At 39.7% G+C, this 15,848-nt stretch overlaps 1 protein-coding gene across 10 annotated transcripts in view; it reads right to left on the minus strand.

The window, feature by feature from the left end:
* Nucleotides 1-15,848, minus strand: part of NCOA2 (nuclear receptor coactivator 2) — a 129,698-nt gene that overhangs the window by 31,875 nt on the left and 81,975 nt on the right. For all 10 annotated transcript variants that reach the window (XM_079983038.1, XM_079983036.1, XM_079983031.1 and 7 more), the window contains 5 exons: nucleotides 8,199-8,302; nucleotides 7,387-7,564; nucleotides 6,017-6,205; nucleotides 4,180-4,281; nucleotides 3,952-4,092 (listed from right to left, as the gene is read on the minus strand). In XM_079983038.1, the coding sequence (XP_079839164.1) occupies nucleotides 3,952-4,092; nucleotides 4,180-4,281; nucleotides 6,017-6,205; nucleotides 7,387-7,564; nucleotides 8,199-8,302 (714 nt within the window). The remainder of the gene's footprint in view (nucleotides 1-3,951; nucleotides 4,093-4,179; nucleotides 4,282-6,016; nucleotides 6,206-7,386; nucleotides 7,565-8,198; nucleotides 8,303-15,848) is intronic.

Raw genomic sequence — 15,848 nt, forward strand, 5'->3', positions numbered from 1 at the left:
ACACAGTAAAACAAAATAAAGCATTTTGATTTAGTTTCATGTAACATGGAATTAGCAGGACATTTTGCATTGAATTTGGGGTGTACAGAAAAGCACGTTACCTGTCCTATTTATGAATGAAAGTAGGTTCTTGTTAAAACCAAGGGGGGAAATACTGAATGTGAATCTCAGGACTTTGCTTGACACTCTTCACTTAGTCAAATTTCAGAAGGCATCTCAAAGTGTTTTCTGGCACTGACCCAGGGTTAGTGCATGTCATCTTCCCAACATACAAAGCTAGAGTCATAATGACTGTCCTAATGCTTCATCTGTTGGTTCAACAGAATATGGGTATAAACCCGATGGGTTGAGAGTTCACAGCACTGGAGCTCAAAGCAATTTCATGTGCACACCACATTAAGAGGTAGAGCGATACATCCTTCTAAAGTGATGACAAAGCTGCAACATGTATGCTAAATTAGCTTCTTAAGAGTATGCAGCCTACTGTAACAGAAAAGGTTCTAATAATTAATTTTCCTCCAAACTTTAAGTCACAATCCAGTATACAGACAGGGCTTTCATCTTTTCTCCCCAGCAAGCAGCCCCTCATGGTGTGGCAAGTGGAGATTCTAAAGGTCTTTTGAATTTTTGTATTGCTGTTTGGCCAGCACAGGAAAGTGCAACTTCAGGAAAGAAGATGCTCAAGAGCATTCACCAGGCAATCTCATGTTTTCAGGCCTTAATGTTGAATTTAACCCTATTCTCCACAGAAGACACATGAACTAACTAATGACTTAATTCTTGACACTTTCTTTCAGTGCAGCCTTTCATAAATGAGTGGTGCTTTCAAGATGGATTTCTTGAGGACTGAAGATCCAGTCCTTGGACTTCCGGGTTAGCGCGATCTGGTTAATGGCGGATTCCCTCCGAGCTCCGGAGGGAATCGGCTCCGCTGGAGAAGGGTTCTACCGCGACGGCGACGCGGGGACCCTCAGAAACCGCAGGCGCGGAAGCCTGCGGACTTGGTGACTCGGCGGGCACCTAAAGCGCCCCCCCGACCCACAAAGAGCCTTTTTAAAGGCTGCGGAGAGGGTACGGGGAGCGGCGTGGTGCTGTGAGTGGACCGCTACTGCAGTGGAGCGAAGCCGCGAGCCATGGCCGGAGACCGCTGACTTTCTTCCCTGAAATTTGGACTTTAATTAATCCGTGAGTAGAATGGAATTTGGACTTTAAAATTTCTATCCTTGAATTCGGTACGATCGGGGGGTGTGCTAAAGGGAAGTCCGCACCCCCCTGCTTACAGAAGATTTAAAGCAAGGATCGGAGAACTAAGGTGGAGAGTTTTTTCTTTTTGGTGTTTTTTAAAAGATAATATTTTCATGAATTTGGCACAAGAAGATTTGTGCTGGAGAGTAAGACTGGAATTTTAGAAGTTTTTGTTTAAACCCCCCCAGACCCGGGAGTGTCCTGTATGTGAGCTGGAGAAAAAGGAACAAGGAGTTTGACAGCTGTCAAAGGAGCTGTCAAACGGGCAGTGAAAGTTAAAAATCTTATTATTTAACACCTTTCTGGACTAAATTTGTTATATTTGAATTAAAATGGTTGGGAACAAAGCAGTGAAATAACAAAGTAACGGACTGTTGGGAAAAGACTATTAAGTAACCAGAATCCCCCTAGGGGAAACATTGAAACACTACAATGGCTGCAGATGGAAAATTACAGGCAGAAATAGAAAGAATGTTTTTTCTTGTGGGAAAGTTGCAGGAGCAGACTACGGCTATGAGTAAACAACTTATAACCTTGAACTCTAAAATAATTGACTCTGCTGAATGCACAATGGACTTGGCCGGGAAAAAATCTGCAGCTGAATTAGAAGAGATAACTTCGGAACAGGAGGAGAGGGAACAAGGGCCAGTACAGATGGAGAGTACCAACCACAAGCCTACATTGTCAAAACACAAAGAAGAAGACCTTTGGATTACAAACTTGCGAGAGATGCGAAAGAGGAGGGAGGAAGCCCCTGGAACACTTGGAATATTTGAATTTAAAAGAAATAAGAAATATGATTGGGGCTTCCTCTTTGAGCATGGATTGGCTGACCTTTCGCAGCAGCTGGTGTCAAGTACTTTGGATGGAAGAAAATCTGATGAAACTGAGCTAGAACTCCTTCGAGACCCGAGGACCAACAAAGAGGGCTACCAACAAAATCGGCAGAGAGAGACTGACAGAGATTTAAAGGCCTCAGATGTGAGGAATCCAGGCTAAAGACTGTTTTTGTGGACATGGGGACATTGGGAAGGGACAGAAACCGGGTCGGGGGGGGGGAAAGAATTTTTAAAAATATGTTTATGACCTTTGTGTTTGATTATTATGACCTATTTTTAAGATAAAAGGGAAATTCGTGGAAGGAATTCGAGTCGACCTTAGAAAAGGATTTAATGTTTATAAGGAAACTGGATAAGTAAAATTTGGCCAAGCAATAAGAATTAAGTATTTCTTTAAATATATATATATATAATAATAATATGTAAAGGATGAGAGATATGAACTTGCTGAGCTAATTTAATTGAATTAGGATGTATGAAGGGGGGGTGGGGGGAGGTCAAGAACTGGGGTTAGGAAAGTAAGGATATGAAACTTTATATGTGTTGTCTTTGTCCGTGTGTGTGTGTCTGTGTTTATAAAATGTGAAAACCCAATAAAAATCTTATTAAAAAAAAAAATGAAGATCCAGTCCTTACTACACTTTAAATCATCACGGCACCATTTCTTTCTTTCTTTTCTATATAATTTGTGCCTTGTTTAGCACTTATCACATTTTACCCCAGATGATAATAGGAGTAGCACAATGAATGAACCAAACTGTTTCAAAAGACCACTATGGAAGCACAGAACATTAAAATAACCCATCAGAGAAGGGGACAGATTTACAGGAGAGATGGGGAACCAGCAAAATCTTTGTGGAAACTGCAGCTTGGGAGGGAAAAGACCAAATGTAAAAAGGCTTTGTTCAACCCCGACTGCTTTCTTTTTTGGAGGCAGGGGGAGGGAGTGGAAATCTATGTGCTATGTGTATGGGTGGCATAAGTGGGGGGTGGCCATGACCAGTTTGTGCATTTTCACACTTGTTATGGCCCAGCCTATCACTCACATGCAGTCCTCAGAGAGTTGGCCAAAAGGGAATGCAACCTTGAACTGAAAAAGGTTTCTCAACCCGCTTTACTGGAACCTTTAATTAGGATAAATTAATACATTTGCATTTTTCAAACATCTCCGGGGAAAGTGTCACATGCCATTTCATTAGTCACTGCATGACGCACAAAGTACTTTCTTATTAAATGTATTGCACAAAACAGCTCTCTTGTCCAAATTGTGCCGTCGCCTAATCCAAGTAATTCCTCAGGAGTAAAAAGACATTGACGGGAAAGATGCATCATTTGGTGGTTCAAAATTTACATAAGCTCTCTAGATTCATATTTGGGTCAGTCAGATTCTGTTTGATCACATTCCCTTCTTCCTCAGTTGTCTATTCTATTTAAAGTATTTTCATCTATTTAAAGTGTTTTCATCAACAACAGTGCTTAGATGTATTCTGAAAAGAATCAAGCAGGCCAATCTACAGCTCATGGGGTTTTCAATATACCTAGGACAGACTTCTCCATCCACTGGAAATGTTTACTTTAATTGGTTTCTTGATTTAGATTTTTATTTGTAGTCCATCTAGAGTATAATTTATCATGGACAACTGAGATATAAATGTTCAGATAAACTAAAAATATATAAAATGTAGACAGTTCTACCGACACATGAAGCAGTTTCTGATATTGCACCTAATGGGGAAGGCTCTGCACTTCTTAGCACTCCATGTTGTATTGTATTGGAGCTGCTGTATGATTTCTGGATCATGACTTGCCAAAAGTTTGTGCTTTTATTTCTATTGTAAACATGCTTGAAGAAACAATGGATCCTTACCCTCCTGATGATGCCTCTTGGCAAAAGACATATCTCCCTCATGCTGTGCATAGAATCTCTGGATGCACCTTCTCACCACATCTTCCCAGCCAGGTTTCATAGCTGCTCGCATGGTACTAGTGTCAAGTGAAGTTATCTTGCCTGAAGGTATATACGGCTGTTATTAGAAACTACATCTGTTTTTTGTTGTTTTAATAAAAGAAGATTTGACTTGCACTTTCACGGTACCTTGCAGATCTTGACGAGTGCTAAATGTCTCTGATGAGGGCAGAAGTGGCCTTTCCTTCATTGGAACTCTTCTTGCCACACAAATCAAGCAAGACTGAAGATCTTAAATGGGACAAAATTATTTTTAATTGGAGGAAAAGGTTTGCTAAATCTATGCTAGACCATATATTTTTTTTTAAAACTTACACTAAAACAACAAAGATAAAAATATGACATGCAGAACTGATTATTTCCTTATTGTACCTGTATCCGACAGACCACTTAAGAATACGGAAATGGATTTTCAGTCTGCTCACTCTGCTTGCTACATTACATTCAAAACACAACAACGAAGACCTAAATGTATGTGGGAGACAAAACCTAAGTGCTAAAAAACTTACTCTAATCCTTTTTGTGACACCTCAAATCTCACACCACCCATTCCTTCTCCGCTACTCCACATCCATAAGGATGGCAATCCAAATCTCCTCTCAAGCTCATAGGGCATAGCAATAACCAAACTGGTTCCTTAGATCCAGCATTCTATCACTTCGAAACATGATAGCATCACATGAGGATCCCAGAAATTCCTCCCCCCCCCCCCCCGCTGGACTTCTCCAAATAAGAAAAAGTGCCTCCCAAATCTTTTGTCCTTCCTCTCATGTCATCTTATTCATGCTTAGCGTCATATAAACAGCCTCACATTCAGACATCCCCAATTCAATCCCCAAAACTCCCAACCAAAAGATGAGTAATAACCACACCACAATAACTGCTGTCATACATTTGATAGCTAGTGCTCCTGCTCCCTTCTATTACTTCCATGAATTACAAACAGGAAATTTTAAAACACCTACAATGCCAAATGTATAGCTGTCTAACAAGCAGCTCTCAAGCACTCCCTGAACAACCCCAAAGGATTAAAACCTAAGGGGTCCTTGCCTGGCAGCTGCTCAAGAGCCAAATGGATGTCTGAGTAGATCAGAGAAAAGCAGAAAATGGTCTACCAGTTAAAGCCACTCCAGTTCTTGGCTGATAGTGGAAGCGTTCTGACTTGGGTCACTCATACTCCAACCACAATAACATTAAAGTGTAGATTAGTTTCAGTGTGTTGGAAAGACCATTATAAAAAATAAGCAGCTGCATTTATTTTCTCTCTCACCTGGGTACTGCATACATCTGGAATGCTGCAGTTTAAATATTTCATTCAAAACACATGCCATGTGTGAAGACACTTTGGGAATATTTATAAACTTGAAACATTTCAAAGCTGCAGTACCTCAAAAGTGCATCTCATATTTTAAGATAAGCCAAAAGAAAAGAATAAGCAATTTAGTAGACAGTAAAACCGTAATTTCGGGAAACTAGAAGAAGGGGAAGTGCAGTGTTTCCAAAGGGGGAAAAAAAAATCAGTGGGCCAGTTCTGCTTATGCTTTATTCACTGCAGCAAATCCCACCACAATTTCTCCCCTAATTTCTATGCACACCTATTTTGGAGGGAGTGCCAGTGAAAAGAATAGGACCCTGTTTAAGGTCACACCAAAATGGTTTAGATGCATTAACTTCCAAAATATGCTTATGATATGCAAAAAGCAAACTATATGTATGCATATCTACACATAATGCTGCCAGTGTTTATGTAGTTCCAAAAAAAGAAGGCTCATCTACTGTACTTGTTAATTAGATACTTTGCAAAGGGTCAGAAAAAATACACATTTCCACCTAAACAATGAGTGCCTGTCACAGAGACAAAGACAACAATGTAAGTACCATTAACTTAGGTTAAAGATGCCTCAATCAGAGAGGGTTAAAGGAAAGACTGAACATAAAACAATCTCATAAAATATGTTCTGATTACCTTCACCTTCTTCTTTGATGGACTTTGGTTGAGAAACAGCAAAGCACTGCATAGTTTCATATTTCTGATGTGCTTCCTGGTTATCATGGCCTTCTTCTTCAGAATCAGTTAAAGGTTTTACCAACATTCGGCAGTTAAAGGTATGGCTGTTGCGTCTAGGAGCTTCACCAGACCAAGGTCCTCCATTCACTAAGAAAAAGAAATATAATACAGAATGACTAGGTGCTGGGCAAGATATTCTGTTTGACCATCTTTAAAATATTAAAGGTGATCTAGCTCTTGGGAAGAGGAGGGGTGAAAATCCTGTAAAGAGTATTAATAATAACCAACAAGGGGGATAAACTAACAAGGCTGATGACTTATAGAGCTCCTTCAAATGTTTTTGTTGCACAGCATACACTTCTTGACCTATGTACTTGCCACATAATAAACAAACACTCACTCCATACTTCAAAAGTGCCAGTGCATGCGTTTTCCACATGTCAAGATTATCTCACCGTAGGGAGGGAAAAAAACAGTTGAAGCAGCTTTCCGAAAGCAAGTGGGAGAAAGCGGAATGCCAGGATTTGTTATGTTAATAGCTGTAAAAAAATAAAATTTTGGAGCTGGAAAGCCCACAACCACCTTTGGAGACAAAAATAAAAATACTTAAAGTTACGTTTCCTACAGCCTTTCAACCTTCTATAATAAGAAAGTTGATTCTAGACATAATCTGCACCTACCTTCACTAAGATTTAAAAAAGGAAAAATAGCATGAGAAATCTTGACAACTGAGGTCATAGCAGGCATGGCTAACCTTTTTAGGCCAACGGTTACAGTAATCCATGGTCAACCCTCTGAGGATGTGTGGCAAAGGACGTTTTAGGAACTTGGGGCACACAAAAAACCTTTTGGCATTACACTGGGGTATCTGTGGAAGAATTATTATTTTTTTAAGCCCTTAATATGTAAAAAAAAATTGAGGAGCCCCACAAAAACGTTTTGGCATCATGGAATCATAGCAGGGGACTCATAAAAAAACTCATATTTTTTTCAAATTAAATAAAAATTATGAATGAGGGGCTAGGGAAGTCACAGAAAACCTCAGGTGGTGGGATTTGTGGCCTGTGAGCTAGTTGGCTTATAGCGAGATGAATGATGCAGCTGTCAGTTATTACATGAAGTGATGCATAAAGTCCAAGACAAAAGTAATAAATTACAATGTCATTTGAGAAGATGATTTAGAGGCCAGAATAGAAGAGGGGGAAACATCTCAGAACGGAATAGAGGTAATGTACACATTAGGATATTATGTTACATCAAACTTAAACACTAGCTTATGGCAGAGAGAAGGGAACCACTAAAATTTATAGGTTGATGGAGAACTGTACCTAAAGATTTTGGCAGCAGGTTTCTGACAAATTCATTATGGTCCCCTACATGCAGGATGCTGTACACACTTGTGTTCATCAGCTCTTCTTGGTTGTACCTCAGGTACTGTGTCACATTCTCCGATACAAACACCACATTACCTTCCAGGTTCACTACGAAGAAGAACCCATCGAGGGCCTGAAAGGTTAGAAAACAACACATTTTAGTTCACTGTCGAGAATCTGCACCAAGATAAACGCTAAGCTATTATCATCTTCCTTAACTCTGAACCATTGCAGAGAGGAAAATAGACTTCATTTGTTAACTATCCTGTTAAGCCTTCAAGTAGCATACTATCTTTAGTTTCTCTCTTGACTGGGGGTGGGGAGGTGAGAAAGTAGTTCAGCCTCATTAGAATATATCTGAAAATCAATATGAAGTTTTCATAGGAAAAATGCAGTTGTGTTGCTTAGCAACATCTGCTATACTGATGCAAGCATGACTGAGCGGAAATGCCTAGGAATAACTCAGAATTTTCCTTTTATTTAATATTATACAGTATAAAAGACAGCAAAAACGTGGACTATGCCTGCTTTCTTTAGCTTTACTCTCTAATATAAAATGGTGGAGAAACAACATGCATTTACTCTTAGAAAGCAGATTGCTTCAACAATGCATCATAAAAGTGGCAATGAACGGACAAAAAGGCTTTGTGCACAATCTTTGTTTGACCATCTTACGTAGAGTTGAAATGTGTTTTGTTTTCATTTAGCCAAATCTCATCAGAACAGCTGTTAATTCTAAAGGTTAAAAAAACCTCATAACACTTCACCTCAAGCATCATTGGTCCAAGTGCATCCTTGTCAATGACGCTCTGACCTGTTGATGATACATCAGCTTTCTGCACTTCATCTTCATTGGCTGCTGCTGCTTTTTCTGCACATAAAAAGGAGGGGGGACAACACAGTCACACTATGAACTGAATAACACAGCAGAGCTGCTTAAGAAGATTATACTTGCCACTAATTATAGTAAAGAGGCATGGCAAGCCAAGATGGAACTAGTCACAATTGTCAGACTTGTTCAAATGCAACAGTTCAAATTCTTTAACCACGGAAAAGGATATCAGAAGCAAGCTGCAGGTTTGTGTTCTGTCCCTCAAGGACATCCCTTCCCACATACAAATCTTTCCCAGAAGGCTTCATCATAGATAAGGGTTATGGTGGCATGGATGTTAACCATGTATAATTTCACAGATATTCACTGGTATCCAGGATTTAAAACCAGTTCTTTGTGTTAGGTTTTTTGTTTGTTTGTTCTGAGACATGTAACAAGGACCAGGAAAAACTCAACATGCCTATTGGGTATGGAACTAAATTATAGGACCTTCACATACAATGACTGCTGTGCGGAGCACATAAAGAAGAAATGCCATGGTACGCTTGCATCAGCAGAACCAGACGCCTTCATCTGCCCCAGCTGCAACAAAACTGATCTTTCCCATATCAGTCTCTACAGCCACTGCAGGTGCTGTAACTCTCCAATGGTTTGAATTCACCTCGAAGGTGGGCGCACTCTTCCATTACCTCCCAGGACAGATGTCAACCAACCAACATACAACTGCAATTACTATCTTTGTACATCTTTCCTATAATAATAGTACTGAAAAAATTAGACATTGCTCATGTTTAAAGCCAACATTCTTGCAAGCAAACATTGTCATTTATTTATGAATCACCATGGAGCATAGTTCCTGAACCATTACATTTTAAATGAAATTCTGAAGAGAGATCTGAATTGTAGTCTATTGAATACATTAATACTTGTAATTTGCTAGATGAAAGACTGGTGTATCTTTCTTAAAATATTAGTTTTTTGGCCCAGCGTCTACCAGGTAGATTACTAAGTTACTGTTAAAAATCAAATAACTCATTAAAACAATGATAAAATACCCGATGAGTAGAAAAGAGAACCACTTTAAGAAATAGTCCAAAATTCAGAAGGCAGCAGAATGAAACTCCCTAAGGAGAATTTTCCACTGCTTTGTATCACCACCAAAAAGACAATATTCTGCATTAGCCATTCACAGGAGCCTTGACAGTTGAAGAAACTGTAACTGAGAAGGAAAGGTTCGTATGTGAGAAGGTGATTTGCCCAGGCAAGGAACAATAGAAACTCACCTATAGCTGCTCAGATCTTCTGAGACCAGAAAGGATTTCTGAAAGAGTGGTCTTACTGGCCCGAACAGCCATCCCCTCTCGGCCTGATTTTACCAGACCCAGGAGAAACGACTTCAAAAGAAGCAAATCCATCCCATGCAGAAATCTCATGAGAAGTTGGCTGGGATGCATAAATTCTATATTTGCTATTTTGATTTAAGTGAACAGAACAAGATGAAGTGGTAAATCCTAAAACATCTTGTAATACTGAAATTCTAAAAGGCTGTTTTTATTGCTATTTTGATAAGACCTAAATAAAGGAGTTTAAAACAAGTTCTTTCTATGAAAAGCAAACTACAGCTGCTTAAAATAGATGTGAGATCCCACACACCATTTTAAGAATAACTGACAAATCAAAGCTTATTAAGACTGTTTTACACTTCCTACATCTGTGGACAACCAGAAGTCCCACACTGATGATAATTACTGAATCACATATGTAGCTCAGCTCACACTTGTATAACAACTGTTGCTTAGGAAATGCAATGTTCATTATGAAACTATGCTATACCACACAATATACCTTTAGTATATTTCACTAAGTAGATTATGTTTGAATTATGAAAACCTACATCAAAGAGAGCAGAACAGCATATAGCACAATCCTTTGTTACTGCACCACAGAATACCCAGCTATTTCTATAGCGTGGACGGAACAAAAACATCAGGCCTACCAGTGAAAGTGGAAGAGAAAGATGTTCACCGTTTCTCCAGTATGCCACTAATTTAATCAGAAACTCAACTCAGGGGAGAATGAAGGCATCGTGACACCCGGGGCAGCAAACTGCTATGTACGGCGCATGTGCGGCACCGCTATGTACAGCGCATGTGCTGTACATAGCGATGTCGCACATGTACCGTACATAGTTTGCTGGCAGCGGTGCTCCAGCGATGTACAGAGGCTGCTGGGATCCAGAGGATCCTCCGTTCGCAGCTGTAGTAGCTACGGAGGGATCCCACCACCGTCCATACGGTGCTCGAGGGGTGCCGGCAGCAAACCGCTATGTACAGCGCATGTGCAGTGGTGTTACATACAGCGCATGCATGAGACGCTGCAGATGTGCTGTACATAGTGGTTTGCCACTGGCGCCGGGATCCTTGCCTTCTTGTCACCTGCCCAGACATGGCATCCGGGGTGCACCTACCACCTGCCCCTGCCCCGACACCACTGACTCAACTACAAAAGCATCCTGCTACTTCATAGGCTATTTTTAATGAATGCAAGACAGAGCAGAGAAAAAATATTGGCCCTAGGAGTCCTCATAAGGGAGCTGTGCCTGGTGGAAGAAGTGAGGGGAGAGACTCCATCAGGCAAGGCCTCCTTCCACCTGCCCCACTCTCTGCTTCTCAATGTGTATTATATTGTTTTATGTACTGTGGCTGGCCATTGTTTTATTGATTATAGTTTAGATATTATTGTAACTGTTGAGTGGATTTCTGTTTAACTTTTATATGTTGATATTATTATTTTATACTATTCTAATGATTGTTGAATGTTACTTTTTTGATGGAGGTTGCCTATTTTAAAGTTATGTTTTATTATCACATTCTTGTATTGCATTAGATTGTTATAAGATGTACATTTTTTGTTTCTTCAGGTTGTAAACCGTCTTGAGTATTGTAAGATAGAAAGGCGGTATACAAATTAAAAATGATGATGATATGACTGGAAGACATCAGAGTTAAATAAAAAAAGTAGGCACAAATCTATTTAGTTTTACTCCTGTTATTGTATATACCCAGTAACTCTGCTTTTAGCCTGGGTGGAAGGAAAAAGCAGGGGCAATTACAGTGATATTGGCATCCATGGCAAATCTGTTAAATCTATATCTAGTTTGCATGGGTAGCCTAAAGCAGTACTGGAACCGTAAAGCAAGGAAAAATAAGAGGCACAGATCATTTAAAATGTGTAATGTTGGGGATTTTTGCAGAAACAGTTCCTGGAATTACTTGAAATTTACTTTAGACAGGCGTCAGTTTTGTAACATTACATATTCTTAAGTAGTCACAGTACCAGCTGAAAAAAACCCAAAATGGCACCCGAAACAGCATAGTTTCAAATTTGCAAGCATTTTAACAAACCAGTGTTCTGGCAATAAAACAGGAGTTTCAGAAAGATAGCAAGCTATAAACATGCCATATGCTGGACCAGCGTAGTGAAGTGTTTAAAAGTTGCTCCTACCCTTTGTTAACTTTTGGGAAGGTTCTTTTAGTTTTATTATTCAAAGCCCAGACTCTGAAATCTGTGAGGGTCTCATGGACTGTAATCACATTACACTATTTCAGTCAGCAGGAAACTGTCAGTTACTCTTGCAAGATTTCACCAGTTTTTCAAAAGAATATATAAAATTAACTAGCATTCCAATTTTAAGGCTCAGCAGGAAGTCTGTGTCATCCGTAGCCATGTTTGCCTTTTATTTAGAAAAGTAAGAGAGAAAATATCAAGTTCGGGCTACATTTTACAACAGAGCAACAGGCACATTTACTGCTAAAAACCAAGATATTACAGGAAAACATTCATATCACCACAGAAAGGTTTTAGGAGGTAAAACAAGGGAGAATTATGCATCTGCACTGAACTAAAATTAGAAAAGCTGCCATATGGCTTTGTGAGCCAGCAGCACATTCTTATTCATTAGGAAGCATTCTGCCAACATAAAAACACAAGGCCCTTCCTGCACTCTCAAAATGTGTTTATCTTTTCAACATTAATGCGTGATATATCATCAGCTTGCTGAAATCTCCTGCAGTGCGTATTTAAAGAGCACAGCTGCACTATTTCCCAGCTTGTTTACTCACTGAGACCAGCCCTAACAGTGAAGAGATTGCTTCATTCCCCTCCTAACACACAGCCCCCTTGTCAGCAAATGAGAGCTTCTCACAATCTGCGGGGAGTGACAGCCATATTAACCAATCCCCTACTACCAATGACATCACATTTCCAGCCCTCCCCGCCTCCTTCTCTCCATTTGATGGCTGAGAACAGAAAGCAGACCGTCTTACTTTTATCAGTAGGGATGCCGAATTGTGTGAAGTAGTACAGTACACCAACAGATTAATCTAAAATATTCCTAAAACCTGAAAGTTATTTTTACCCTAAAACTATGACACTGTCTGTGTTTCAAATGCCACTTTATATGCTTTGCAGAATGTGTCAGAAAAGTTGTTTTCTGCTGTTACATCTGCATGTGTCATATAAGATTATACAAAGGAAATGAAAGAATAATAGAATTTGTGGTTTTATAATTTGCTGGAAGCCGCCCAGATTGGCTGGGGCAGCCCAGTCAGATGTCCAGCATATTATTATTATTATTATTATTATTATTATTATTATTATTATTATTATTACTAGTGTCTAGTTCTTCTGGCAGGCATTTAAACAGTACAAATGATAGTGAGCATTATTTGAAACGTCTCATTCGATTACATAAAATTCATTGGTTTAAAACATTGTTTCACTCAGTGTTTTGTCAAGTCAGGGTTTCTACGATAGCTCAGTTGGTTAGAGCATGGTACTGATAACACCAAGATTGCAGGTCAATCCCTATACGGGACAGCTGCACCTTCTTGCATAGCACGGGGTTGGACTAGATGATCCTTACAGTCCCTTCCAACTCTACAATTCTATGAAATGTTGAATTAAACTGTGAATAAGAATGGGGGCCCTCTTTATCATCAACAATGGTTAGCATCAGTGAAGATATAATACCAAGTCATGGTTTAAGGTAAAAAGAGAAAGGAGGGATCACACATTCTGTGGCTGGCTCCAAATTTGCGAACCATAGGTTGCAGGCAACCATTGTTAGAACTGTATGAAACCACTAATCCTCAGATCAGATCTCTAAATAGTTTTAGAAACTGAAGGCATGAATACAAATGTTCCACAGCTAATTAAATATGATTTTTTTTCTCAACATGAACCACGATATCATTAGACTATATATGCTGTTTAGTCACATCGTCCATCATGTGTAGTTTTAAAAATATTTCTTTCTTTAGCCTTCAGTCCCTACAAAGTGGAAGAAGTGTGTTTTATTATTAATTTGCCTAAGGCTACATTTTGGTGTGCAAAGTACAAGGGGAATTTTTTTTGAGTATGTGACCATGAAGTATCTCACATTTTTAAAATCTCAACTGATGGCCATTTGTCACTCAAGTATGCATGTGAAATGGATCGCAACTCAAGGATAAATCACATGTTTTGCGAGCAGAAGGTCTTATGGTACAACACATTTATTTCTTGTTTCTACAGGAATAAAAAACACACACCCTGAAATGAATGCAACCAAGTTGGGACTGGTTTCTACTATGCCATTTCTCTATAATAGGACGTGACATTTCTTAAAATCAAAAACCTCTATTTTCTACAACATAGCATACTTCCATCTTCATAGATGGCCCTCAATCATATCAGTCCATATAGAACTCAAAATATTTGAGGTGGGTGATTCTCCTGGAAATGGTTGAAAAGTAACTTGCTAAAATGTTTTGAAATGAACACCACACCATCAAACAGAAAGCTATGAAAATGTTATTTTAATCACCGATGACTAGGGTCATGGAGCTTAAATGACTGGTAGAAGCTCAGAGTCATTAAGATTATGTCCCTTTCGCTTTGGCGTCACTGGAAGACTTGCTATTCCTTTTACAAAAAGCACAGAAATGCAAGAACAAAAGGAAAGCAACAATACTGTATGCAGCAGAGCCAACAGAAATAAACACAAGGGAGTCGGACTGAACAGAGTACACAGCATCTTTTGTCAGGCAGCAAAAGGAAGGTCTCGTAGGCTCTGCCTTCAAGTGTAGCACTGCCTGTACAACAGGGAAGCACTGTCAGTGACAGCTACTATGAACATTTTTATTGCTCAGCACTTTGCTACATGTTGAACAAAGGCAACCGTCCAGAACATCCTTGTGAACAGAGACTAAGGAGCCAGTTGTCTGCCCTTGCCAGTGCTTGCTCCCTTATCCCTCCTCTTACAGTTTTTACTTCTCTGTGCTACCAGTGCTCATGAGAGATCACGGGGTCTTCTGTACCTACAGCAAGCAATAGCAACAAATAGTACTCTGCACACCTCTTCCCAAATACAGAGCCCTATGCAGGGAATAGCTGCAGTTTGTCTTGGACTCTGCAAGCTCAGAGGCCCAAAGAAAATGACAGCCACTGTACAAGGGCTCCTCTCACTCCAGGGTCGTGTCACAAATGGATCTTTAAGATTCAAGGGAGAGGTGCAGTTGTGTAAGCAGTCCATGTGGGACCGCGTTGGATTTATGAATTCAACAGTCCTGCTCATAAGGATGCAATTACTGTACTACATGCCAGTGGCAACAAACTGAGGCTGAAATGAAATCGTAACTGATTTTCATGCATTACAGCAAAGCCAGGATGAAGTCAGCATTGAAAGGCTGACCTCATCCTGACTTTGGGTTGCTTCTACAAGGATTAGAACCATGCACAGAGAGAGCTCTAGTTCACATGGAGACCTCACATGGGTCCAAGAGTTTTCCAGGTGGCTCTGAGGGATTTTCCAGCTGATATGACTGGTGCTCCTGTTAAAAGCCCAGGCAAACCTCTGGAACTTTTGAATGGTTTGGACTGTTGACGCAATTGCCGCTGAACACCCTTTCCCACTTTATGTAGTCTGCTTGGCTCCCTGGTATACAGACAACTCCCCATTTACACAGGAGTTACGTTCTGAACCCAGCTGATGTGGAGGGAAGAAGCTCAAAATCTGCAAACCATAGCTTGTAGGCAGCCATTGTTACAGCTGTATGGAATCACAAATCCAAATATTTGGCCTACAGAGATGCCATAATCAACATGGAAGAAACTGAACCTTCTTCATTCTTGAGGGAAGGCAAAGGAACTTGTTAAGCAGCAAATCAATAGGTCCCCAATAGTTATACAACAAGTTATACAACTCCACCAATGTTAGTAAAGCCACTTATAATTTCACACTTACAACAGCAACATTTCATTTTACCAGTTCCAGAAAAAACCCAGAAAATGTGTATTACCCATGCAGTTTACATGGTTATGAAATTAGCAACTTTCAAGGCAAGGAAGCTGTAAAGTCAACCTAACTAGATATTTGACACAAAACCTTTAGCACAATTTTCTCTCAAAATAATAATTGAGAACTAAAATAAAAAGCCAATCAACCTGAAAGTAGAAAACAAAACCACACTCTCTTATTCAAACATGGTTTTCTTTCATTATTTTTTTCTCATGACTGAAGTGCTGAAACTATTTATTTAAAGCA

This window comes from Podarcis cretensis (assembly GCF_951804945.1).
Source record: "Podarcis cretensis genome assembly, chromosome: 7".
In the NCBI taxonomy this organism is placed as follows: domain Eukaryota; kingdom Metazoa; phylum Chordata; class Lepidosauria; order Squamata; family Lacertidae; genus Podarcis; species Podarcis cretensis.